Below are 21,854 nucleotides of genomic sequence, written 5' to 3' on the forward strand. Positions count from 1 at the left end.
TGTGTGTGTGTGTGTGTGTGTGTGTGTGTGTGTGTGTGTGTGTGTGTTCGTGCCCACGCATGAGCTAGAGAAAGGCGAGACCTGAGCAAGGGGGTAGGGCGCTTCCGTGGCATCAGCATGGGGGCTGGTGAGGATGTCAAAGGAGGCAGGGTTTACCGTGGCCCCGACAGATGGAAAAGAACCCGTCACTCTTACTCATCCCCTTCCCAGGACCGACTCATGCTGGTTTGATGGGGAAGAAGGAAGGATGTTAGGGATTGAGAAGGGGCTGGAGTACCCTCCTCCTTTCCCAAGGTGGGGGAATACTGTTCAGCACTAATGGCTTCACTTGTGTATCTATGTTCATGTAATCATGAGACCATTCATTCTTTCCTCTTGACTTCATTCAACAAATAGTTTCTGAGCATCCTTGTGCCAAGGATGGTTAGGGGTGGGGCATACAGAGGTGCACACTTTTAGGGGTAGGAGGAATGTGCCTAGTGGACTGTGACTGAGGATAAGGATGGAGCAGCTGTGGTTCATCTTTGAAGTCCCATCTCCCTCAAGCAGTTACCAAGCAGGAAGGAGACAGGGGACTTGGGGGCCTATTGCACCAATGAGCCAGACTTTGGGGGTGGGGGGCAGTTGGACAGAGGCAGAGCCTGCCATGGGGGTGTCGGAGAAGCCAAGAAGTGAGGAATGGGGATCAGTGGAATTTGAAGAAGTGAGAGGGGTGAGAGACCAAAGTATGGAACAGAAAGCATCTGTTTCAGTGTTTATCTATGTTCATATTCATGGTTAAATTAGTTAACACAGGGACTTCCATGGCGGTCCAGTGGTTAAGACTTTGGCTTCCAATGCAGGGGGTGCAGGTTCTATCCCTGGTGGGGGAGCTAAGATCACACATGCGTTGTGGTCAAAAATCCAAAACATAAAGCAGAAGCAATAATGTAACAAATTCAATAAAGACTTTAAAAATGGTCCACATCAAAAAAAATCTTTAAAAAAATTAGTTAATATATATAAAATGCTTAGACCAATGCCTGGCATATAAGTAGAGCAAATATAAGTGTTAGCTATTATATTACTATTACTGTTACCAGTAATAGTGGATGCTATGTGTTCTAAGGATATACTGGGCTGTCAAACTCATGGGTGCACCCCTAACCTTTGTAGATGCCAGACTCTTTGAAAATCTGTTATTAGACCATGTCCTCCAGAGTAATCATTGGCTTCTTCAAAATTCTCCTATAAATATAGAGAAATGAAAAGAGTAATAAATGAATATGTAAGTAAAAATATAACAGAGAAAATGAAATAACATAAAATACTTGAGTAATCTAACAGAAATCAAGAAAGAAAGAATAAAGCAACTATACTCCAATAAAAATTTATTTTTAAAAAAAGAAAGAAAGAATAAAGGAACAAAAAACAGATGAGATGAAGAGAAAACAAAAAGTAAGATGGCAGGTTTATAGCCTACTATATCAGTAATTACAATAATAATGAATGGAACAAAAAGTACAGTTAAAAAACAAACATCTGGGCTTCCCTGGTGGCGCAGTGGTTAAGAATATGCCTGCCAGGGCTTCCCTGGTGGCGCAGTGGTTGAGAGTCTGCCTGCCGATGCAGGAGACACAGGTTCGTGCCCCGGTCTGGGAAGATGCCACATGCCGCGGAGCGGCTGGGCCCGTGACCCGTGTCCGCTGAGCCTGTGCGTCCGGAGCCTGTGCTCCGCAACGGGAGAGGCCACAACAGTGAGAGGCCCACGTACCACAAAAAAAACAAAAAACAAACAAAAAACCTGCTATAAGGACATAGAAATATTGAAAAACTGATGGAATATGTACACTATGAACACACTAACCAAAAGAAAGCTGGTGTGGCTTTATCAATTTCAGACTGGAAGACAAGAAAGAAGTATTACTAGAAATAAAGAGGAACATTTTATAATGATTGAAGAGTCAATTCAACAGGAAAACACTCCTCAATTTTATGCACCTAATAACAGTTTCAAAATATGCAAAATAAAAAATTACATATGCCGCAGAGCAGCTAAGCCCGTGCGCCACAACTACTGAGCCTGCACTCTAGAGCCTGCGAGCCACAACTACTGAGGCCTGCACACCACAACGAAGAGTAGCCCCCGCTCGCCACAACCAGAGAAAAACCGCACACAGCAACCAAGACCCAACGCAGCCAAAAATAAACAAATAAATAAATTTATATATATATATACATAAAAGTCGAGAAAAATTAAAGAAGACCTAAATCACTGGAAAGATATTCCATGTTCATAGACTGGAAGATTCAGTATTGTAAAAACGTCTGTCCTTCTCAATTTGATCTATAGATTCAATGTAATCTCAATCAAATCCCAGAAAGTTCTTTGGGGGTAGAAAATAACAAGCTGATTCTAAAATTTATGTGGAAATGCAAAGGACCTACAATAGCCAAAATGATTTTGAAAAAGAACAAAGTTAATTCTACCTGATTTCAACGTTGCCTGTCAATTACAGTAATCAAGAGAGTGTGATATTATCAAAAGTACAGATATATAGATCAGTGGAACAGAACAGAGAATACAGAACTGATCACACTTATGAGGTCAATTGATTTTCTACGAAAACAAATCAATAGTGAAAAAATAGTGTTTTTAAACAAATAGTGGTAAAATCACTGGCTATTAATAGGGCAAAAATGAATCACAACCCATACCTTACACTGCATACAAGATGAATTAAATGGATCATAGACCTAAAACTGTTAATTTCTAGAAGAAAAAAATAGGAGAATATCTTCATGACCTTGGGGTAGGAGTGCTTCTTCAAGAGTACACAAACCACAAAAGATTGATATGTTGAGCTTGTAAAATTATAAGCCATTAAGAGAGTGAAAAGGCAACCCACAGAGTAGGAGATATTGGCAAAACATAACTGACAAAGGGCTTGTCTCCAGGAGATTTAAAGAGTTCCTACAAATCAATAAGAGAAAGATGATCTGATTTTTAAAAGAGTATGGCAGGGAGGAGCAAAAGACATGAATAGGCACTTTACAAAAGAAGATCTCTGAATGTCTAATAGGTACATGAAATGGTGTTCAATATCATTTCTCACCAGGGAATACAAGTTAAAGCCACTATGCACTATTTTTTTTAAAAAAGATGTATTTATTTATTTGGTGGCACTGGTCTTAGTTGTGGCACGTGGGATCTTCGTTGCCGCGCGCGGGATCTTTGTTGTGGCATGTGGGATCTTTTTTTTTTTAGTTGCGGCATGTGGGATCTTTCAGTTGTGGTATGCGGGATCTAGTTCCCTGACCAGGGATTGAACCCGGGCCCCCTGCATTGGGAGCATGGAGTCTTAACCACTGGACCACCAGGGAAGTCCCCACAATGCAGTATTACTGTACCTCCACCAGTAAGGCTAAAATTAAAAGGACTAACAGTTCTAAGTACTGGCAAGGATGTGGTGCAACTGGAACTTTCATTCAATGCTGGAGGGAATGTGAATTAGTACAGTCACCTTGGAAAACTGTTTGGCAGTATCTACGAAAGCGTTTTAAACACATGCCTACCCTCTGACGAAGCCATTCTCGTACCCAACAGAAATGAGTACTTAGGTCCCTCAAAAGATACATGCAAGAATATTCATGGCAGCTTTATTCATAATAGCCCCAAACTTGAAATAATCCAAAAGACCACCAACAGTAGAATGGATAAACTACGATACAGTCATATGATGGAACACTACACAGCAATGAAAAAGAAACACTGCACTCAATGACATAGATGGGTCTCACTAAAGAACATGGACACAAAATAGTATATACTGTGTAACTGCATTGATATGAGGCTCAAGCCCAGGTAAAATTAATCTATGGTGCTAGAAGTCTAAGCGTGGTCCCACAGTGTCCCAAATAAGTGCTAAAGCCTGTGAGAGGAGAGAGGGAGGCGTCTGGGTGTGAGAGGTGGGCAGGTGTCAGTTTATATACTGGTGAGTAGTACTTGAAGGGAGAGTGGCTTCTGAGCCTCTACCTCTCTCCCTAGTACCTCTTGGCACAATGGTGTGGACACAGCAGGTGTTCACTAGATGCTTGTTGAGACAGCTCAGTGTAAGAATGGACTAGTAACTTGGTGCCTCAGGGATCTTTTCACTTAGAGAAAAAATACAAGTGCTTGGCCTCCAAGTCAGTGCCTCTTGGTACCAAACGTAGTCAATGGAATGGTCTCAGGAGCCCCTCAAAAGGGGTGGGACCATCTTATCCAGCTCACTTTACACCTGGTGAAAGGTACCAGAGGTAACCAGCTGAGAAGGGGTGGGCCGGTAACTGAGGAAGTGCATGGGGTTTGGAACCAAGAAACTGTTCAAATCTGGCCCTGCCGCTTTGCACCTGTGTGATCTCGGCCAAGTTATTTCACCTCTCTGGTGGTCACAGCTTCCAGGCCTATCAAACAGGGAGAGTTCTGCCTACTTCAGAGGATGGCAGGGTGGGAAAGTGTCATTGTGAATCCCTGAGCAGTGACTTATCAGGATCCCTCGGGAGGTGGGGGGGAACAGCCGGCGACCCCAGGGCGTGGTGGGAGTAATGCTGCTGAGGTGGGCTCTGCAGGAGGACCAGAAGCCTGCGGCGAGGATGGGCCGGGGGGGGGGGGGGGGGGGCGTGGTCTGTCACGTCAGGGACCTCCCTTCCCCCACAGCCCTCCTCCATGTCTCCGGACCTGCAGGGAGACAGCTCGTTACTGGTGGAGATCTCTGATGCCGTCAGCGAGCGGGACAAGGTGAAATTCACTGTTCAAACCAAGGTGAGGCTGCGCCGGAGCAGGGGGGGTTCAGATGGCTGCTTCAGGAGCCCGGCGCACGGATGCCCGCGTAGCCTCTGGGCCCGGCTCCTCAGCCTGGCTCTTGGCCCCTGGCCCTCTGAGAAAGAGGGCATCTTGTCTAGTCTCGTACAGCCTTTGCCTGCCTAAGGCCCCAAGTACTACCATCCCCTGTCCACCCTCCTGAGGGTAGTCATGGACGCGTGAGCCCCAACTTGGGCCTCCCCTGGGATGTGGGATTGGGGAGGCCCAAAAGTGGGTGCCCAGGAAGCTTGGTGGGTGTAGGGTTTGGGCAGGGGAGGAAAGACACCTCAGCTAGGTTCCCTGGCTTCCAGAGCTGCGTCCCTCACTTCGCCCAGACCGAGTTCTCAGTTGTGCGACATCATGAGGAGTTCATCTGGCTACACAACGCCTACGTGGAAAACGAGGAGTACGCCGGTCTCATTGTGAGGAGGGGCCGGCCTGGGCACCGGGGGGCGGCCGGGAGGCTGGGCCAGGCTTCGGGGAGCGGGTGACGGCCTTCTCAACGATGAGAGGACTTCCAGCTCTGTCCCTCCTTGGAGCAGATCCCCCCAGCCCCTCCAAGGCCAGACTTCGAGGCTTCAAGGGAAAAACTGCAGAAGTTGGGTGAGGGAGACAGCTCTATCACGCGGGAAGAGTTTGCCAAAATGAAGGAGGAGCTGGAAGCGTGAGTGCCGCCTCCCGTTCCTGTCTGTGACAAAGCCCCAGCCCAGCCTCTCCTGACAGCCCCAGGGTTTCTCCCCTGACTGTCCCCCGTGGATGCTTAGGACCCTGCTCCTCGCTCCAGGGCTGCCGAGGGGGAAGGGGGCAGGAGGGGGGAAGGAGCCAGGGAGGGCCCGCGAGCTGCCTGCCGTCCTCTGCAGGGAGTATCTGGCCATCTTTAAGAAGACAGTTGCGATGCATGAAGTCTTTCTGCAGCGCCTGGCGGCCCACCCCACCCTGCGTCGAGACCACAACTTCTTTGTCTTTTTGGAATATGGCCAGGATGTGAGCTGGGCCACAGAGCTGGGGTCCCCTCGGGGGTGGGGGGCAAGGCTCTAAGTGGGCTCAGGCCTCTATCTCATCAGCTCGGCGAGTGGTATATGCCCGGGGTGGGAGGTGCAAATGCCCACCCTGACGTCACACCCTCCCCACGTGTGCCTCAGCTGAGTGTCCGAGGAAAGAACAGGAAGGAGCTCCTTGGGGGGTTTCTGAGGAATATTGTGAAGTCTGCAGATGAAGCCCTCATCACTGGCATGTCAGGGCTCAAGGTGACTTGGGGGGCCCCCTCTCTGGATTCAACCCAGGGCCTCAAGTCCCCAGCAAGGATTGAGACCCTGGGTCCCCGTGGGAGGGAAGCCACTGATGGGGCCCTGCCTAGAGGGAGATTGTGCCACGCCCGGGAGCCCGAGACTGCGCTGCTCCTGGTGACTCGGTGTGAGTGGGTCCTGTCTGGCTCCCTTAGGAGGTGGATGACTTCTTCGAGCATGAGAGGACCTTCCTGCTGGAGTACCACACCCGCATCCGGGACGCCTGCCTTCGGGCAGACAGAGTCATGCACTCTCACAAGTGTACGCAGGGCCCCAGGGGCCCTGGATTCCCCCCAGTGGCCCTACTCCCCAGGGGAGAGTAGAGGGCAGGAAATGCCGTGTCTGTCCATGGCCACAAACACCAGGGGTGGGACTTGACGTGCAGACCAAGGGGCTCTGATAGACGGCTCTTCCCCAACAGGCCTGGCAGATGATTATATCCCTATCTCAGCTGCACTGAGCAGTCTGGGAACACAAGAAGTCAACCAGCTAAAGACGTGAGGACACCCTCTTGCCCCTCTGCCCTCTTTCTTTGCCTGTAATACTGTGTCTGTCCATGAGGGGTCACTCCATGGAAGCCTACTATCAGCTCTAGTGGGAGATGCAGAAGCTCCTCTTGGGCTTTGGGAGAAAAAGAGAGGGAAGTTTCACCAGGGCAGGGAAGCTTTAAGCAATCCCTAAGACCCCTGCCCTAACTCCTCCCCACCGCCTCCTAGGAGCTTCCTCAAATTGGCAGAGCTCTTTGAACGACTAAGGGTGAGTACTGCCTTCTGTGTTGAAAGGCCACCCAATGATCCTTTGCAGGGAAGAGAGTGTCCCGGGAGAGGGGAAAGCTCCAGGGTCATTTTGGATTGTTCAGTGATAACTTGGGCTCAGTGAGGCCCTGGACTCACTCTGCAGACTAGTTTAATAAGAGATGGAGTGGAGACAGGGAATCCAGCCTCAAGTGTGGGTGTGTGGTGATGGGGGAGGAGGTGGGAAGTGGGCTTGGCGAGGCACTTACAATGATGTGCCACGTGCCTCTGGCAGACTGTTCTGTGCTGCCAGCATCCTGCCCCAGACACGCTCTTCCTGGACTCCTCTCCAAGGAAGTCACCAGAGTGTGCCATGTGCCAGTCTTCCTAAAATGTCCGTTGGACCCCATCTCTTCCCTGCTCAGGGCCCTTCAGTGACCCTATCCCTCCTTGAAACTATCCAACACACAAAGCCCCAAGTCCCTAGCTTGCATCTTAAGCCTGTTGTGATCTGGCCCACTGCTGCCCAAGTGCCCCACTGAACTTATGGTTCCCTGAAAACATACCAGGCTTGCACACCTGCAAAGCCTTTGGCTGTCGTCTAAGCCCTGCTCAACCCCCAAGATCCAGATCAGATGCCACCTCCTCTGTGAAGCCTTCCCTGGCCTGCTCCCCTGAACCACAGGGCTTGACATAGCGTGGGTATCAAGTGACCCTACTTGGTATTTAGATGAACAGCAGCACTCCCAGTCCTTAGCTGCCCCCCCACCAGCTCCCTCCCCAGCCTCCACTTTCCTGATTCAGAAACTGGAGGGCCGAGTGGCTTCTGACGAGGACCTGAAGCTGTCGGACATGCTGAGGTACTACTTGCGCGACTCACAGGCAGCCAAGGTGAGAGGTGGCCCCAGAGCAGACCTCAGGGCTGGAGCCACCAGGGAGGGCGGGCAGGTAGGCAAGGGCCGTGGGCCAGGGATCCTGTGCCCCTGCCGGTCCCAGGACCTGCTGTACCGGCGGCTGCGGGCGCTGGCAGACTATGAGAACGCCAACAAGGCACTGGACAAGGCGCGCACCAGGAACCGGGAGGTGAGGACCGCCGAGAGCCACCAGCAGCTGTGCTGCCAGCGCTTTGAACGCCTCTCCGACTCAGCCAAGCAGGGTAAGCCCCACGGCCCTGGAGCCCCTGCCACTGCACTGCTGACTCTGCCGGGGTCCCCATTCCTCTCTTCTCCAGAGCTCATGGACTTCAGATCCCGCCGCGTCTCCTCCTTCCGCAAGAACCTCATCGAGCTGGCGGAGCTGGAGCTCAAACACGCTAAGGTGAGCCCTCCAGCCTCACCGAGCCTTCTTGCTGCTTTCCTGGCCTCCCACCGCTGGGCCTCTAGGCCCTTATCAAGTGTCTTGGCGCATGGGGGGTGCGGTGGAGCTCGGGGGGGGAGGTCAGGCTGCCAGGAGCAGCCCCAGCTGTTCAAGACCACAGTTCCCCATTTTGGATCAGGACCATTCCCTTCTGTCATTGGTAGTGAGGCCTCAATAAATGGTAGCTGTTATTGCTGAGGACAGGGGTGGGGACGGAGGGGCTACCCAAGGTGAGGTAACAGAGGGGGTAGCAGCAGATGGGAGCCATCAAGAACCTCTCCTCTGCAGGCCAGCACCCTGCTTCTCCGGAACACCCTTGTCATCCTCAAGGGGGAACCTTAGAGCCACCAGAGTTCCCCCCGACCTCCCACCCCAGCAAGATGCCTCCTTCCCCACCCCAGGAGCCACTCACCATGCCCCGTGACTTCTCGGGGCAAGGCCTACCCCTACCCCAAGGTGCCAGGCCCTGCAAGATAGGGCAGCATGGGCACCACACTTGGCCACAGGTAAGCAGAGCCCTAACCTGGGGAAACTCAGGGGCCCTGACCTCCCTCCCCAGAGGCTATGGGGCAGCCTCAACCCACCTCTGGCCCCTGAGTTCATTTGTCTCCAGCTTGTTCACAAATAAAAAGCCTGGTTCTGTAGCAAGGAGGCTTGCTTGTCCTGACTTCCCAGTTGGAGGGCCCACCAAGCACATCCGCTATCGGGGTACCATGGTAGAGACCAGATCCTCGGGGAACACGGTGGGGGACACCCCTGCAGTGTCTTCAGCTGCTTTTCAGAGTGCCAGTGGTGCTCTCTGTGGGAAGGTACAAGACCCAGAACTTGGAATCCAGGAGCAGTCTTCAAGGCGTGCCACCACCCCCATAAACCCTGGCACAGGCCACGCATAAAACGAATTATAAATCCTCTACACCCATTTCCTAATCAGTAAAATGGAACTACCCCTTCCTGCCTCCCTACCAGAGATACTGGCCAGCTCCAAGGAACTAAGGAATCAGCTCTTTAACTCCAGGCTTTTTTTAGTTGATGGTGGGAGGGGGGGAGGGGGCAGGGTATAAATCCTCCATCACCACCACCCCTAGGGCAACACTTCCACCTTACCTGCAGGGCAGGTGAAAACCCAAAGCACAGGGCTGGAAAAGAGCCCACAGCAATGCCAGGAAGAAGCGTGGGGCTCCAGCCAACACTCTCTTGGTTAAACACAGGAAGGTGAAGCCCAAGACACCTGGGTCTGAAGTCCTGGACTCCACCTGGCTGGCCCCACCCTGGCCCCCAGCCACATCTGCAGAAGGCCAAAGACTCAACCTGGCTTTGGACTCACAGCAGCCACTGGACCCAGCCCTTATAAATGAGTCAGCCATCCAGGAGAGAGAGCAGAGCCAAAGACCAAATACTGGAAGTGGAGAAAAAGGTCAAGAAGCAACCAGTAACTTGCAGTCTCGGGGCCCACATCTGGGCAAGACTGCACAGGGGATCACAGAATGGGCCTCACTGTCCTACTGCCCACCTGGGTCAAGGCAACAGAAGAAACCAGTTCAGGGATTAAGCCTCTCTGTTCAAGGAACCCCTGCAGCCAGTAGCAGACACACCCTGGCTCAGCTACCTTCCAGGCTGGTGCCAACTATGACGCCAGGATATAGAGAGGGAACTGTCAGAAAGGAGACTCAGCTAGTCACTGGCGCCAAATGAGGGCGTGTGGGGCTGGCTGGAAGGAGGGTTAGGGAAGAGATGCTACACATTCTCCCAGCCTACCCGCCCCCAAGGTCCCCTGGGCCCCAACCTCCAAACAAACATCCCATTAGTGAGCCTTTTTATTGTTGTGTGTTTTTTTTGTTTTTTTAATTGAGGGTCCCTTACTGGTCCTGCTTCCATGAGTGGCTGTGACCAGGGGCAAGGGGGAGGGGAACCAGGTGGCGCAGGGAGGGGTCATCTCCACAACATTCCATTTATACACAGAACTAAACAGACAAGCACAGAGTCACTATTGTGGTTAGAAGTTGGCAGCATGGGAAAAGGGAGGAACAAGGGGGGAACTGGGGTGTCGTTAAAAAAAATACAGGTCCCCCCCAAACAGGGGTTCCTGGGGGGAACTTGGTCTGTTTCAACCCAAGAGGAATCAGAAGATCAAAAGCGGTTTGGGAAGGCCAGAACCGTCAGGGATGGAGGGAAGAGGAGGAAGGTCCAGGGGGTGGGGGGGCTGTTTGGCAACTGGGGTGAAGGGACTGCCCTCCCCCTGCTGGGTTCCCCCCAGCCCCTCCGGTCTGGCAGGAAGGGGGCAGCCTGCAACCCCCATGGGCAGGTCTGGGGCTGCCAGATGCTCCAGGCAGGGGGCTGGAGGGGGCTCACAAAGGCTTGCCCTCCAGAGAGATGACGGCGCTGCCCCCCAGCTTCTCTGCCAGGGTGCAGCGGTCCTTGACCTCCTCATAGCAGTTTGCTTGCAATTCATGCTTGATCCCTGTGGAGGAGAAGGGGGAGCATCTGTGAGAGGGAGCCCTAGGGCGGGGGTGGGTGTGCTGCAGCTGGGAAGGAGCCAGCAGAACAGATGGCGGGATAAGGCTACATCCAGCAGGCAGTGAAGAGGAGACAGAGAGAGAGGGCTCTCCTCCACCATGCCGTCCACCCCACCCTGCAGCCAAGGCCTGAATGCAAGGGCTTACGGCACCACCAGCGCTGGCCCTTACCCGTCAGCTTCTTCTTGATGGCGTCCTTGGAGCTGGCGTAGATCATTTTGCTCTTAAGGGGTGCACACTCAGGGGCCCTGGAGGGAAACAGAATCAGAGAACTTACCGCAAAGCCCCCTCCTCCAAGTCTAGCAAGTGCCCTGAAGCGATACAGGACTTCCAGAAACCCCTGAGCTGGCCCCTAACATTCAAGCTTTTATCAAGTTCCTCACTGACAGGCATTTTATTACAACACCCTCCCCTGAAACGCACACCTCTGGGTTAACAAGGAGCCACAGACCTTCCTGTCCTGGGAAAGCAGGGTGGGGCAGAGCTACGGCAGGTGACAGGAAAAGGTGCCTGCAGGAGAAGCTCACCAGAAGATGAACACCAGGTCCTCCTTCTTGCTCTCCTTGGTCTCATAGGTTGCGTCATAGAGGGCGTAGCGGCAGTCCTTGTCTGGCAGCATCTTGACAAAGGTGGTGTAGGGGTCGTCTACAGTCTGGCCCACATCACCTACCAGGATCTCCTTGCCCTCCTCCAAGATGATGTTCTTCTTGTCCTCGCTCAGGCAGAAGAGCACCGCCTTCTTGCGCTTCTTCACCTCCTCTGGTGTCGACGACTTACGCACCTTCATGTCGTTGAACACTTTGATGACCCCATCAGAGACAGCCACGCCAGAGGCCTAGAGAACGAGCCACACGCACCTCATAAGGAACAAGTTTCTGGGACGTGCCCTGAAGTCCCTCCTTTGCTTTCTTAGGAAATCTATCTAGATGTCAACAAATATAGTCCTCAGCCCCAAGAGATCATTAATCCCCTTCCCAAGACAAGTATCACTAGTTTCCCACCCAAGTCACTGTCAAAGGATCAGATGTGACACAACCCCAGAAGAGCCGCCACAGAAGAGACCTCTGATCACATAACTCAACACCATTCCTCCCCACTCCGACATCCTGCAGGCTAGATTAAAGACCTGTGAAAAGCAAAGTCTTGGCCAAGATGTGAACCCAGAATTAAAAGAACCTACAGACACACGGTACTCAGTCTCAGCTTTTGCATAGTGCTAACTCAGAACTTCACAGAGAGTAGAAAGGGACCCAGACAACCAGGTCATAGTCATCTACGAGAGAACCAGGACCCACAACGCTAGAGGAGTCACCAACGGTGCTCAACAGTTCTAGCAAGCCCATCAGAACTGTTCAACGCAGTTATCACACAAGGTATCCCTTTCTCTGCTGGAGTCTTCCTAAACCAAAGGAAGAACAAACCCCTAATTACGGCCCTACCCGACAACTCCCTGTTCTCCGGAAAAAAATGCAGGCCCCAAAGGTCGCTGATAGAAGTTAGCAGTCCAAACTCAAAGGCCCAAACTCAAAGAGCTCCGTGAGAGCTCTTTAAACTTCTATTCTGGGTCGTATTGGGGTCCACCCTAGCCAGGAATGGGGGTGAGACTGTCCACGGTGAAATCGGCCCCCGCTCCCGGAACTGCAGAGGAAGCCGGCCACGTGATTGAGCCGCTTCCGGAGTAGGCGGGGAAAGGAGACCGGCTAGACTCAGCCCCCTCCCCGAAAAAAAACCCGTACCTAGAGGAAGCAACACCTCCAGGGCCTCAACCCTAAGGAAGCGCCTTTACCGACAAGCTTATCGCCCCCCTGCGCTGCGGGCCTGGACAAATTACCCAACCTTCGGCTCTCGCAGCCCTCGGGCCGAACACAGGGGACGGGGTGGTTTCCGGGCGGTGCCCGCCTGGGTCACTTCCCTAAACTCGGCTCCACCCTCAGGCCCCATCCTGGAAAGCCGACAGCCCCGCTGGTCCACGGCTTCGGGCCCAGCAGCCAGGCCGGACCGTGTGCGCACGCGCCGGCCGACAGCGCCGTTCCAGCCTCCGCCGGGTGTAGTCTGCGAACCCAGCTCGCCTTGTGGGCTCGCTAGCTCCCGAGCACGGCCGTGATCTCCGCGCTGTCCGCTCTGTGCTGCGCGGTGCAAGTCTCTAATCCCAGGCGCCTGCGCCCGGACCCGGACACCCCCGCATCCCCGCTAGCCGCGCCGCCCCCGCCCCTTGCGAGCATCCCTGCCACCTGCTCTCGAGACAGACCCGCCTGAGAGGGAGGGTGACGCGGAGATAGGAACAGCCCCTGGGTGGGGCGCGCGCGCCGAGACCGCTCGCGCGCTTTTCCTTCGCCGCCCCCGGGCCAGGTTTGGATGCCGCGTGCTCCCGTCGAGCGCGCCCCCGTGAGCCGACTCTCTTCGGCCCCGCCGCGGCGCGCGACACCGGCTGCTCAGCGAGGGACGGGCGCGCGCGCCCTGGACCCCTCCCCCACGGCCCTTGTCCGCGCGGGCGCAACAGCGGGGTGGGGGAGGGGAAGGGAGTCCAGGGGGCGCGCGAGCGACGTCCAAGCCGGCCCTCACCGGCGCCCGCGGGCGCGCACGCGCGTCCCGGCGCCGCCCGCCCCTCAGCACGAGACCCTCATCCTGCCCGGGGAGCTGGGGGAGGGGATGCCGACGTCGCTCCCCCGTTCCCTTTAGCGCGCGCAGATGATCGACCCGCAGCCGCCTCCCCTCCGGCGCCATGGCCTGCCGCTCACCATGTTTCCGGAAGAGAAAAGGAGATAGCAAGGAGAGCCAGAAAAGACAAGAGCCGCTGCAGCTGCTGCCGGGATCCGACTGAACGCGGCCTCTCCCGGCCCCTTCCGTTTAGTACGAGCCGCACAATGAGGGGCGGGGCGGGCTTCCGGCGCTCCCCCCGCGGGCCGACGGGAAATGAAGTCCGAGGGTCCTGCGCCGTCTTCGGGCTCGCTGGGTAACAGAGTCTTTTTCACCTGACGGCCTCCCTGCTCCACGTTGCATACTGGGAAATGTAGTTCAAAACAGCCGAGAGAGGCGGGGCTATGGCACGGAGAGCGCACCCGTTGGTCGAATTTCCCAGGAAATGCTCGGAGCTGAGCGAAGGCCTCGGCGTTGGGTAATATGACCTGAAAATGAGCCCCGACTTCGCGCTCTCTACCTCGGAGGGAAACGGTTTTCCTAAGATCCATCTTGGCACTATCTGGATCCTTTGGTCTGAAAATTTTCAGTGAGTTAGTATTTTGGTTTTCCGAATTGAAGCACCTATTCATTGGCCTGGAATCCAGCCCTAGAGCAAGGAGAATCGCCAGTATAAGGCACCTTCTATCCAATAAACATTTGTTAAGCATCCTCCATGTGTAAAGCCACTCTTGTCTACTGAGAAAAGGCCATATGCAACGTCAATAAAATAAGAGAAAAAAACGCAAGGGAAAGGCTACGAGGAAATCTTTGAAAATAGAGATTTGTACTTGTTTTTAGGGTGTTTGGCAAAATCATGAGGTAATAAGCCAAAATCATGAGACAGGGGTTTGTGCATTCAATTCAAGGATTATGTGCCTTTTACTAAACAGTGAAAAGCGGAAATAGATATTAAACCAAACTTGAGTCTCATTCTCGAGTTGGTAACCAGGCATATGGTTAATTAGTACCGGCAGAAATTGAGACAGAAACTCTGTGGGAGCATAACCTTCAAAAAAAGAAACTGGGGTGGGGGAGTCCGGGAAGATTTCTTTGGCCTCGAACAAAGGCCATGCCCTCTTTCTCTGCAGGAAGAGAAGACAGGGTCGCAAACAAGAGAATTGGGGGCGTTGATCCCATATGCAGAATAAAGGGTGTAAATGAAGAGCCAGAAGGCTGGGCTTCAGGACCCGGGGAGCGACTCCCGAGAGTGGGGTACGTCGCAGAGCATGCCGGGGGTTGTAGTCGGGGACCTTCCGCCGCATCGCCCACCAACCGAGCTCCCGGGAGCCTCAGGCGGGGGCCACAGCTCAACCGCCTCGCGCAAGCGGCCCTGCCTGGAGAGGAGGCTGGCTCCACCTTTTTTGAGCTTCGGAGTTTCCTAGAGCAACGACGAGGGAGAGGGAGACTTCGCAGTTACCCTGGAGACGCGCTCCCGCCCGCCCCTAGCTGCGGGATGCCCTAGATGTCCTTATTAGGACATGAGGCTAGAGGGGGCGGGGCCAAACCGAACGCCCGCTGGAGGCTCCTTATAAGGCAGCGTCGGGCGGGAGGCGGGAGTGTGGAGCAGGCTGGGGGGGGTGAGGGATCGAGGCGGGGCGGAGTTTGAAGGGGCGGGCCTGGAAGCTCTGGCGCCCGCCTCTCCGCTCCAGTAAGGCCTCAGATCCGCACCTCGCCACTTCCGGTGTAGCCGATGAGGGCTGCTCTAATTTGCTGGCGAGACTCTCGTGCTCAACTGGGACCCCTCTGCATAGTTCCCATCTTAACCTCCCTGAGGGTCCCCCACCTCCAATGAGTCTCAAAAACGGTGAAGTGGGGCTTCCCTGGTGGCGCAGTTCTTGAGAATCTGCCTGCCAATGCAGGGGACAAGGGTTCGAGCCCTGGTCTGGGAAGATCCCACGTGCCGCGGAGCAACTGGGCCCGTGAGCCACAACTACTGAGCCTGCGCGTCTGGAGCCTGTGCTCCGCAACAAGAGAGGCCGCGACAGTGAGAGCCCCGCGCACCGCGATGAAGAGTGGCCCTCGCTCGCCGCAACTAGAGAAAGCCCTCGCACAGAAACGAAGACCCAACACAGACCCAAAAATTAATAAATAAATAATTTTTAAAAAAAACAAAAACGATGAAGTGTTTTCCCCTTGTCCGGGCTTCTTACTCCCAGGCTGCTACCCCGAATCCAACAACGCGACCACTTCAGCCCCTCCCACATATTCCGATGTCCAGTACCTCCTATTTGTTCCCTCTCTACTTGTCCTCTGTCCCCCTCTCCCCGTCCTGCAAGCTTTGGCCTTCCCTGCGTGTCCCCGACTTCGCGCCCCTCCCCCATGGAGGCCCCAGCTCGGGATCACCATTTCCTCGGAGGGTCTTTCAGCTGCTCTCGCGTTACCTTCATGTCCTCATTCCCTGTACCCATTCCTAATGTCCCTCCGACGAAACTACCTGCAACCCATTTGTTCCCCCACCCCCCCGGACTCTTCATAAGCCCAGTCTCTATACCGTCCTCCGCTAGAGCGAGCCCGAAACTGACAGCCTTAGGTTACTCGGTATGCACCGCCCCAACCAGACCTCCCAGCCACAGGGCGGCGCTGTCCACCTTCCTCTCTCCCGCACAAAGAGGACCCCACCCCTCCACCCCCGCTCTCGAATCTGGGGTGGGAGGAAGGGGCGGGTCAAGGCCTGGGGCGGGCGGGGCGCGTCCGAAAGGCTCGTCCTGTCCCGGGGCGGCGGGAAGGCGAGAGGCTGTAGAGACTGTGCTTGGCACCGACCACTTAGAGTAGTACAGGGGCGGGGAGGGCAGCAGAAATCAGTCCTCTTGGTTAGTTCCCCGCATGGGACCACGTGATTGGAGAGGTCCCGCCCTCCTCCGCCGGAACCAGGTGTTCGAATCCCGTCTCCAGAACTAGCGGCATTTCAGTCCTGCCGGCGTGAGGGCTGGGGCTCACGCCCTGGGGCTCATGGCAGCGCCGGTCCGCCTGGGCCGGAAACGACCGCTGCCCGTTTGCGCCAACCCGCTCTTCGTACGCTGGCTGACCGAGTGGCGGGACGAGGCAGCCAGCAGAGGGCGCCGCACGCAATTCGTGTTTCAGAAGGTGGGTTCTGGCCGGGCCTGATGGGGGACAGGTGCTGGCCGGGCCAGACAGCCAGGTCCACCCTGACCCGGTACTGTACCCCTACTCCGCCAGGCACTGCGCTCCCTACGGCGGTACCCACTGCCCCTGCACAGCGGCAAGGAAGCTAAGATCCTACAGCACTTCGGAGACGGGCTTTGCCGGATGCTGGACCGGCGGCTGCAGCAGCACAAGGCATCAGGTGGTGAACGCTGGGAGCAGGGGTCTGTGGTCCCTTGAGCCTCCCTCAGATGCAGCTTCTGTAACCACCTGGGATACTTTGGCTTCAGGCTCCCTGCTCCTGTCCAAGTTGCTGTTTGACGTCGGGCTAGTGGTTGAGTTTTTCAGAACCTCACCGCTCTCACCAACCACTTGAGCTGGCCGCGTCACAGACCATCCTACCTGCTGGATTCCAGGGTCCAGGGTTGACTCTCTTCTACTCCCGCAGGTGACCACGCCCCATGTTCACCACCTGGAGCGAAGAGTCCAGCCCGGGAAAGGCCTGCCAAAGTCCAGGATCCTTACATGCCAGTGAGGAGAGGGCAGGGGGGTAGAAGGGAAAGCGGGAGCACCAGGAGTAAGATTTTCTGGCTTGGGGGACTTAGCTGGGCTGGGTCCAAATCCCACCAGTGACACCTGGCTCTGGGCAAATGACTTATTCTGTGTGATGCTTAATTTTCTTATCTGTAGGTGTAGATAGTGAGTTATAATAGAGTCAGTTGAGAGAATTCCATGATCAAGCTATTTAGGGGGCCAAACCCAGTAAGTTATGGGATTTGCTGTTGAGTCTTCTTGTCTTACCTTCTCTGTCCTGTGCTAGAACTGAAGCTGGGCCAGGCCGATTACACCCCTACCCCACCCCCCACCCCCTGAAACTGTCCACCGTCTCATCCCAAGTTTGCAGGAGATCATACTATCACATGGCCTATTTTACAGATACAGAAGCTAGAGAGGCAGCTGAGTAATTTGCTCAGGGCCGTTTAGTCTGCTGAGATAGAACCTGAACCTCAGCTTTGCCAGGGATTGTGTCTGCAACAGCTGGCTGGCTTTTGGCTTCAAAGGCCCCCTGTACCTTTCAGGGTCCAACCCAGCTCAAAGCAGGAGGCTCTGGCAAGTATTGGCCAGCTCGGCACTCGGGAGCTCGAGCAGTACTGCTGCTGCTGTACCGGGAACACCTGGTGAGCGCCTGACCAAATCGGGAGTCCGGGGAACTGAGGCCACGGGCCTGCGGCTCCTGGGGCAGGCTGCTCGGGCGCTGAACCTAAGTTGGTTACATTTCTGCCTTGGTTACAGAATCCTAGCAGCCACGGCTTCCTAACCAAGGATGAGCTGCTGCAGAGGTGTGTCCAGAAGGCTCCAAGGGTGAGCACTGAGAGGGGGAAGGAGGGAGCCAAGTGGCTCTGGATCTGACCCTGAGCCCACCACAGGCTGCCCTTCTTGGGAGCAAGCAGCGGGGTGAGACAAGGGGGTGGGCAGGTGGTAGCCCTGGGAGCTCTCTAAGGGTCTCCTCCCGTACGAACAGGTGGCCCCTGGAAGTGCTCGGCCCTGGCCAGCCCTCCGCTCCCTCCTCCACAGGAATCTCGTCCTCAGGACGCAGCAGCCAGCTAGGTGGGGAGAACGACGTGAGATGCAGGAGGCAGGGCCGGGGAGTAGGCGTGCCGTGCTGAGGTGGCCCTGCAGCCTGATGTGTACTTGTTGCCGACCAGAGGAGTGGCCCTGGGCAGGTCCAGAGGCAGCTGATCTGAGGGGCGAGAACGTGGCTAGCAGGAGGGGTGTTGGGCAGCCACTGGCCTTGTTTGTGAAGTGTCGCCAAGGCTGGTGAGACCAGCCTAGCTGGGGGCAGGCAGGGGAGCCCGCCAAGTATGAGTGAAGAAGGGAGATCTGTGTTCTCTTTTTCCACCCACCAGGTACTCACTGACCCCAGAGGGTCTGGAGCTGGCCCAGAAGCTGGCTGAGTCGGAGGGCCTGAGCTTGCTGAGTGTGGGCAGCGGGCCAGAGGAGCCCCCTGGGGAGGAGCCTGCGGTGCCAGGAGCGGCCTCAGCTGAGCTGTGAGGAGGGGGAGGGGGGAGAACAGGGGAGCAGGAATCGTCCCCAAAATGAGGCCAGGACCCCACCCTGTCTCCATCAGCTCCAGCTGAGCTGTGGCTGCCCCACCTCCTAGGGGTTAGAGGAGCAGCAGCCCGGGCCTTGCACACACCGACTTCCACCCCTTCTCCCCAGTAGTGGCGCCAGCGAAGGGAACGTCCAACAGCCACCGCTGGAGCTGGGGCCTGGAGAGTACAGGGTGCTGTTGTGCGTGGACGTTGGCGAGACCAAGGGGTGAGTGAGGTGGGGGGAGGTGAGGGAGAGGACGCGGCGAGGGCCCTGGCCTGCCCTCCCTCAGGCCTCCCACCGTGCAACTCCAGGGCGGGATCCAGGCCAGAGCTGCTCCGAGAGCTGCAGCGGCTACACGTGACCCACACGGTGCGCAAGCTGCACGTCGGGGACTTCGTGTGGGTGGCCCAAGAGACCAGTCCCAGAGACCCGGGTAAGGGGTGTGGATGGGCAGGTGGGGGGCAGAGGCAGGGCCTGGAGGGTGAGGGGACACGAGCCAACGGGACACTTCTTGGCCTCTCGGCAGCACGACCTGGAGAACTAGTCCTGGACCAAATCGTGGAAAGAAAGCGGCTGGATGACCTGTGCAGCAGCATCATCGACGGCCGCTTCCGGGAGCAAAAGGTTCCTTCACTGGCCTCGCCACCCTCCCTGCCCCGGGCCCACTCAGGGGCACTTCTGGGTGGTATCCAGGCAGAGCTCCCACACCTCCAGCCACACCCCCTCTAGAGCTGCTCCAGGGCAGCCCCGAGATCAGACTCCACTCAGGCCCCTCCAGACGCACAGTAGGTATGCAGGGTCTCTGGGCAGGGCTGAGGAGCATGTTAAGACCCCTAGGGTGTCCAGCCCCTGCAGCCTGGGGTAAACAAGGCTCACCCCTCCAGGAGTGGAACCGCAGCAGCTATGTGTCAGTGCCGGCTGCTAGGCTGACCCCATAGGCCACGTGTAGGCCAAGGGAAGCTTGAAGAATGGGCATCGCTCAGATGGTGGCAAGGCTTTCTGTGCAAGAGTAGCAGCGTGAGCAAAGGTGTGGAGGCCGCTCTGAGGCAGGTGGAGAAGCTAGGGAGGATGAGGAGGCGAACTGGTGGGACCAAGGTCTTGTGACGGTTTTGAGGGTGACTTGATGGACACCTAGCATATGAGCATCCAGGTTTTGACCCACCTCACCCTCCCCAACTGCCTGCCCAGTTCCGGCTGAAGCGCTGCGGCCTGGGCCGTCGAGTATACCTGGTGGAAGAGCATGGCTCAGTGCGTAACCTCAGCCTTCCCGAGGGCACGCTGCTGCAGGCTGTCACCAACACTCAGGTGAGCCGGGAGGGCAGGGCCAGGCTGGCAGGGACCCTGTGGTCTATGGCTCCGCTCAGGAGCCACTCTCTTTCCCTTGGATCGTCTTCTTCAGGTCATCGATGGCTTCTTTGTGAAACGCACAGCAGATATTAAGGAGTCAGCAGCCTACCTGGCCCTGTTGACAAGGGGCCTGCAGAGACTCTACCAGGTGAGCAGGTGCATCCATCCGGCACTGGCCCCTTACTTAGGTCGCGTGTTCCCTCAAGGAAGGCGAGGTGAGTGAGATCCCTGTTTCTCAGGCTGGCCCACTGAGGCCTGGGATGGGGCAAGGCCTGGCTGGGGGTTGTCCCCTAGAGCTCTGGCCTGGCCTCAGTTCCCTCTTCCCTCAGGGCCACACCCTCCACAGTCGCCCCTGGGGAACCCAAGGGGACCCTGAATCAAGGGCTGGGCCCTCCCCAAACCCTCTCTGCTCACTCCTCACCTTCAACGACTTCAACGCCGGAGCCATCAAGAACAAGGTATTGCCTCTGCCCAGCCCCTCCTTATGAGGTCCAGCCCTGGGCCGCTCCTCACATGGTCCTCCCCCGACCCCAGGCCCAGTCTGTGCGGGAGGTGTTTGCCAGGCAGCTGATGCAGGTGCGCGGAGTGAGCGGGGAGAAGGCGGCAGCCCTGGTAGATCAGTACAGCACCCCTGCCAGGTAGGCGGCCACAGAGCCCCTGTCCTCTGCCCCCGCCCACACTGCGTGGACGTCAACTCAGCCAGTGCCTTGCGGGTAGTCTGGCTCTGTGAGGGCTGGACAGACCCAGCTGATACCTGAGGAGTTCACGGAGGTCCGGTGGTGAGGAAGACAGAGCCAGCCAAGACCAGACAGAATCTCAGGCATTGGGAGGAGGGGGAGAGAGACATTCTACAGTTAAGTCCTCTACATACGAACAAGTTCCATTCCAAGAGCACGTTCGTGAGTCCGATTTGTTCGTAAGTCTAACAAAGTTAGCTTAAATACCCAACTAACACAGTCAGCTATATACCGCTGCTTTTACGCTTGCTTCTGGACATCCTGGGCTTGAAGTAAAGATACTGTACTACTGTACTCTGTACAGTACTGTAGAGTAAAGCACACTCACCTGTAGAGGATGCACGTGAGTGAGCATGTACACCAGACACATGAATTAACTTCCGTGATTGGACATGCGAACATATGTTCATATCTTTGAAAGTTCACAACTTGAAGGTTCGTATGGAGGGGACTTCCTGTACCTGGTGCAGCAGAGAAGGCTTCCTGGAGGAGTGGGCGGGCCATGAAGACTGGGCCAAGAACAGCCATACTTGGGAAACATTTGCAGAAGCATGAAAGGAGGGTGAGCAGGATGGAGCAGGGCCTTGAATGCCGGGTTCAGGAAGTGCGGCCATGGTCCTGACTCCTCTAACCCATGCCAACCTCTTCCGGCCCGCCTCCCGTGACACTGGCCTGAGCCACTCGGGATGGGCCAGCAGTCAGCCATTGCCAAAACTTAGAAACTCATACTCCCCACCCCACCCTCAGCCTGTTGGCCGCCTATGACGCCTGTGCCACGCCGAAGGAAAAGGAAATGCTGCTGAGCACCATCAAGTGCGGACCCCTGCAGAGGTGAGGGCAGGAGACAGAACCTGGAGAGAGTAGGTGGGGTGCGGTTACCCTCACCCAGGCCTGACCCTTACTTGCCTTTCTCTTTGTGCAGGAATCTGGGGCCAGCTCTGAGCAGGACCTTGTCACAGCTTTACTGCAGCCACGGCCCCCTGACCTGAGCTATGCCACAAGACAGAACCCCACCCCCATCTTCCCAGGCTACGCAGCCTTTTAACCGGGATCTTTGGGCTACAATAAAAATCTTAAGTGTTTGCAGCTTTATGTGTTAGGAGGAGATGCCAGGCCCCAGGGGTCTTGTAAGATATCCAGGTAGGAACTGGGGAGACCATTGGGTCCAGTTTTTAAACTGAGCT

At 55.7% G+C, this 21,854-nt stretch overlaps 3 protein-coding genes across 9 annotated transcripts in view; 2 read left to right on the forward strand and 1 right to left on the reverse strand.

Annotated features, from left to right (window-relative positions):
• Nucleotides 1-9,923, forward strand: part of SNX32 (sorting nexin 32) — a 10,592-nt gene extending 669 nt beyond the window's left edge. For 2 of the 5 annotated variants that reach the window (XM_027089931.1, XM_027089930.1), the window contains exons 2-10: nucleotides 4,679-4,783; nucleotides 5,134-5,244; nucleotides 5,365-5,486; nucleotides 5,683-5,806; nucleotides 5,965-6,069; nucleotides 6,264-6,369; nucleotides 6,530-6,605; nucleotides 6,825-6,864; nucleotides 7,647-8,918. In XM_027089931.1, the coding sequence (XP_026945732.1) occupies nucleotides 4,688-4,783; nucleotides 5,134-5,244; nucleotides 5,365-5,486; nucleotides 5,683-5,806; nucleotides 5,965-6,069; nucleotides 6,264-6,369; nucleotides 6,530-6,605; nucleotides 6,825-6,864; nucleotides 7,647-8,396 (1,530 nt within the window). In that variant the 5' untranslated portion in view covers nucleotides 4,679-4,687 and the 3' untranslated portion in view covers nucleotides 8,397-8,918. Of the gene's footprint in view, nucleotides 1-4,678; nucleotides 4,784-5,133; nucleotides 5,245-5,364; nucleotides 5,487-5,682; nucleotides 5,807-5,964; nucleotides 6,070-6,263; nucleotides 6,370-6,529; nucleotides 6,606-6,824; nucleotides 6,865-7,646; nucleotides 8,919-9,308 lie in introns of those variants that run through there. The other 3 variants (XM_027089934.1, XM_027089933.1, XM_027089932.1) reach the window with 3 other exon arrangements.
• A 71-nt stretch (nucleotides 9,924-9,994) lies between these two features.
• Nucleotides 9,995-13,686, reverse strand: CFL1 (cofilin 1). The gene is made up of 4 exons (XM_027089935.1): nucleotides 13,450-13,686; nucleotides 11,239-11,546; nucleotides 10,883-10,959; nucleotides 9,995-10,656 (listed from the first exon to the last, which is right to left on the reverse strand). The coding sequence occupies exons 1-4, from the start codon at nucleotides 13,450-13,452 to the stop codon at nucleotides 10,544-10,546; spliced, it is 501 nt and encodes a 166-aa protein (XP_026945736.1). The 5' UTR covers nucleotides 13,453-13,686; the 3' UTR covers nucleotides 9,995-10,543.
• A 2,395-nt stretch (nucleotides 13,687-16,081) lies between these two features.
• On the forward strand, nucleotides 16,082-21,754 carry MUS81 (MUS81 structure-specific endonuclease subunit). Of its 3 annotated transcripts, none has more exons than XM_027090035.1 (16): nucleotides 16,082-16,474; nucleotides 16,568-16,694; nucleotides 16,941-17,023; nucleotides 17,572-17,670; nucleotides 17,786-17,854; nucleotides 18,015-18,100; nucleotides 18,400-18,540; nucleotides 18,716-18,811; nucleotides 18,898-19,019; nucleotides 19,113-19,210; nucleotides 19,775-19,891; nucleotides 19,986-20,081; nucleotides 20,263-20,391; nucleotides 20,468-20,571; nucleotides 21,418-21,501; nucleotides 21,593-21,754. In XM_027090035.1, the coding sequence occupies exons 1-16, from the start codon at nucleotides 16,340-16,342 to the stop codon at nucleotides 21,657-21,659; spliced, it is 1,653 nt and encodes a 550-aa protein (XP_026945836.1). In that variant the 5' UTR covers nucleotides 16,082-16,339; the 3' UTR covers nucleotides 21,660-21,754. The 3 variants fall into 3 exon arrangements, with proteins under 3 accessions (XP_026945836.1, XP_026945837.1, XP_026945835.1); XM_027090034.1 differs by having other exon boundaries at nucleotides 16,083-16,474; nucleotides 18,713-18,811; XM_027090036.1 differs by lacking the exon at nucleotides 18,400-18,540 and having other exon boundaries at nucleotides 18,713-18,811.
• The last annotated feature ends 100 nt before the right edge of the window (nucleotides 21,755-21,854 follow it).

The sequence above is a fragment of the Aethalodelphis obliquidens genome, unplaced genomic scaffold (genome assembly GCF_003676395.1).
Source record: "Aethalodelphis obliquidens isolate GAN/ISIS:26980383/991018 unplaced genomic scaffold, ASM367639v1 scaffold69, whole genome shotgun sequence".
In the NCBI taxonomy this organism is placed as follows: domain Eukaryota; kingdom Metazoa; phylum Chordata; class Mammalia; order Artiodactyla; family Delphinidae; genus Aethalodelphis; species Aethalodelphis obliquidens.

Excerpts from the sequence above, each read along its gene's own strand:
- CFL1 (XM_027089935.1), bottom strand. Across the intron at positions 10,960-11,238 it reads GACCTGGTGTTCATCTTCTG|GGCCCCTGAGTGTGCACCCC; the intron begins GTGAGCTTCTCC and ends GTTTCCCTCCAG. Across the intron at positions 10,657-10,882 it reads CATCAAGAAGAAGCTGACGG|GGATCAAGCATGAATTGCAA; the intron begins GTAAGGGCCAGC and ends TCTCCTCCACAG.
- MUS81 (XM_027090034.1), top strand. The coding sequence starts at position 16,340 with ATGGCAGCGCCGGTCCGCCTGGGCCGGAAACGACCGCTGCCCGTTTGC. Across the intron at positions 16,695-16,940 it reads GCAGCAGCACAAGGCATCAG|GTGACCACGCCCCATGTTCA; the intron begins GTGGTGAACGCT and ends CTACTCCCGCAG. Across the intron at positions 20,392-20,467 it reads CCGGAGCCATCAAGAACAAG|GCCCAGTCTGTGCGGGAGGT; the intron begins GTATTGCCTCTG and ends CCCCGACCCCAG.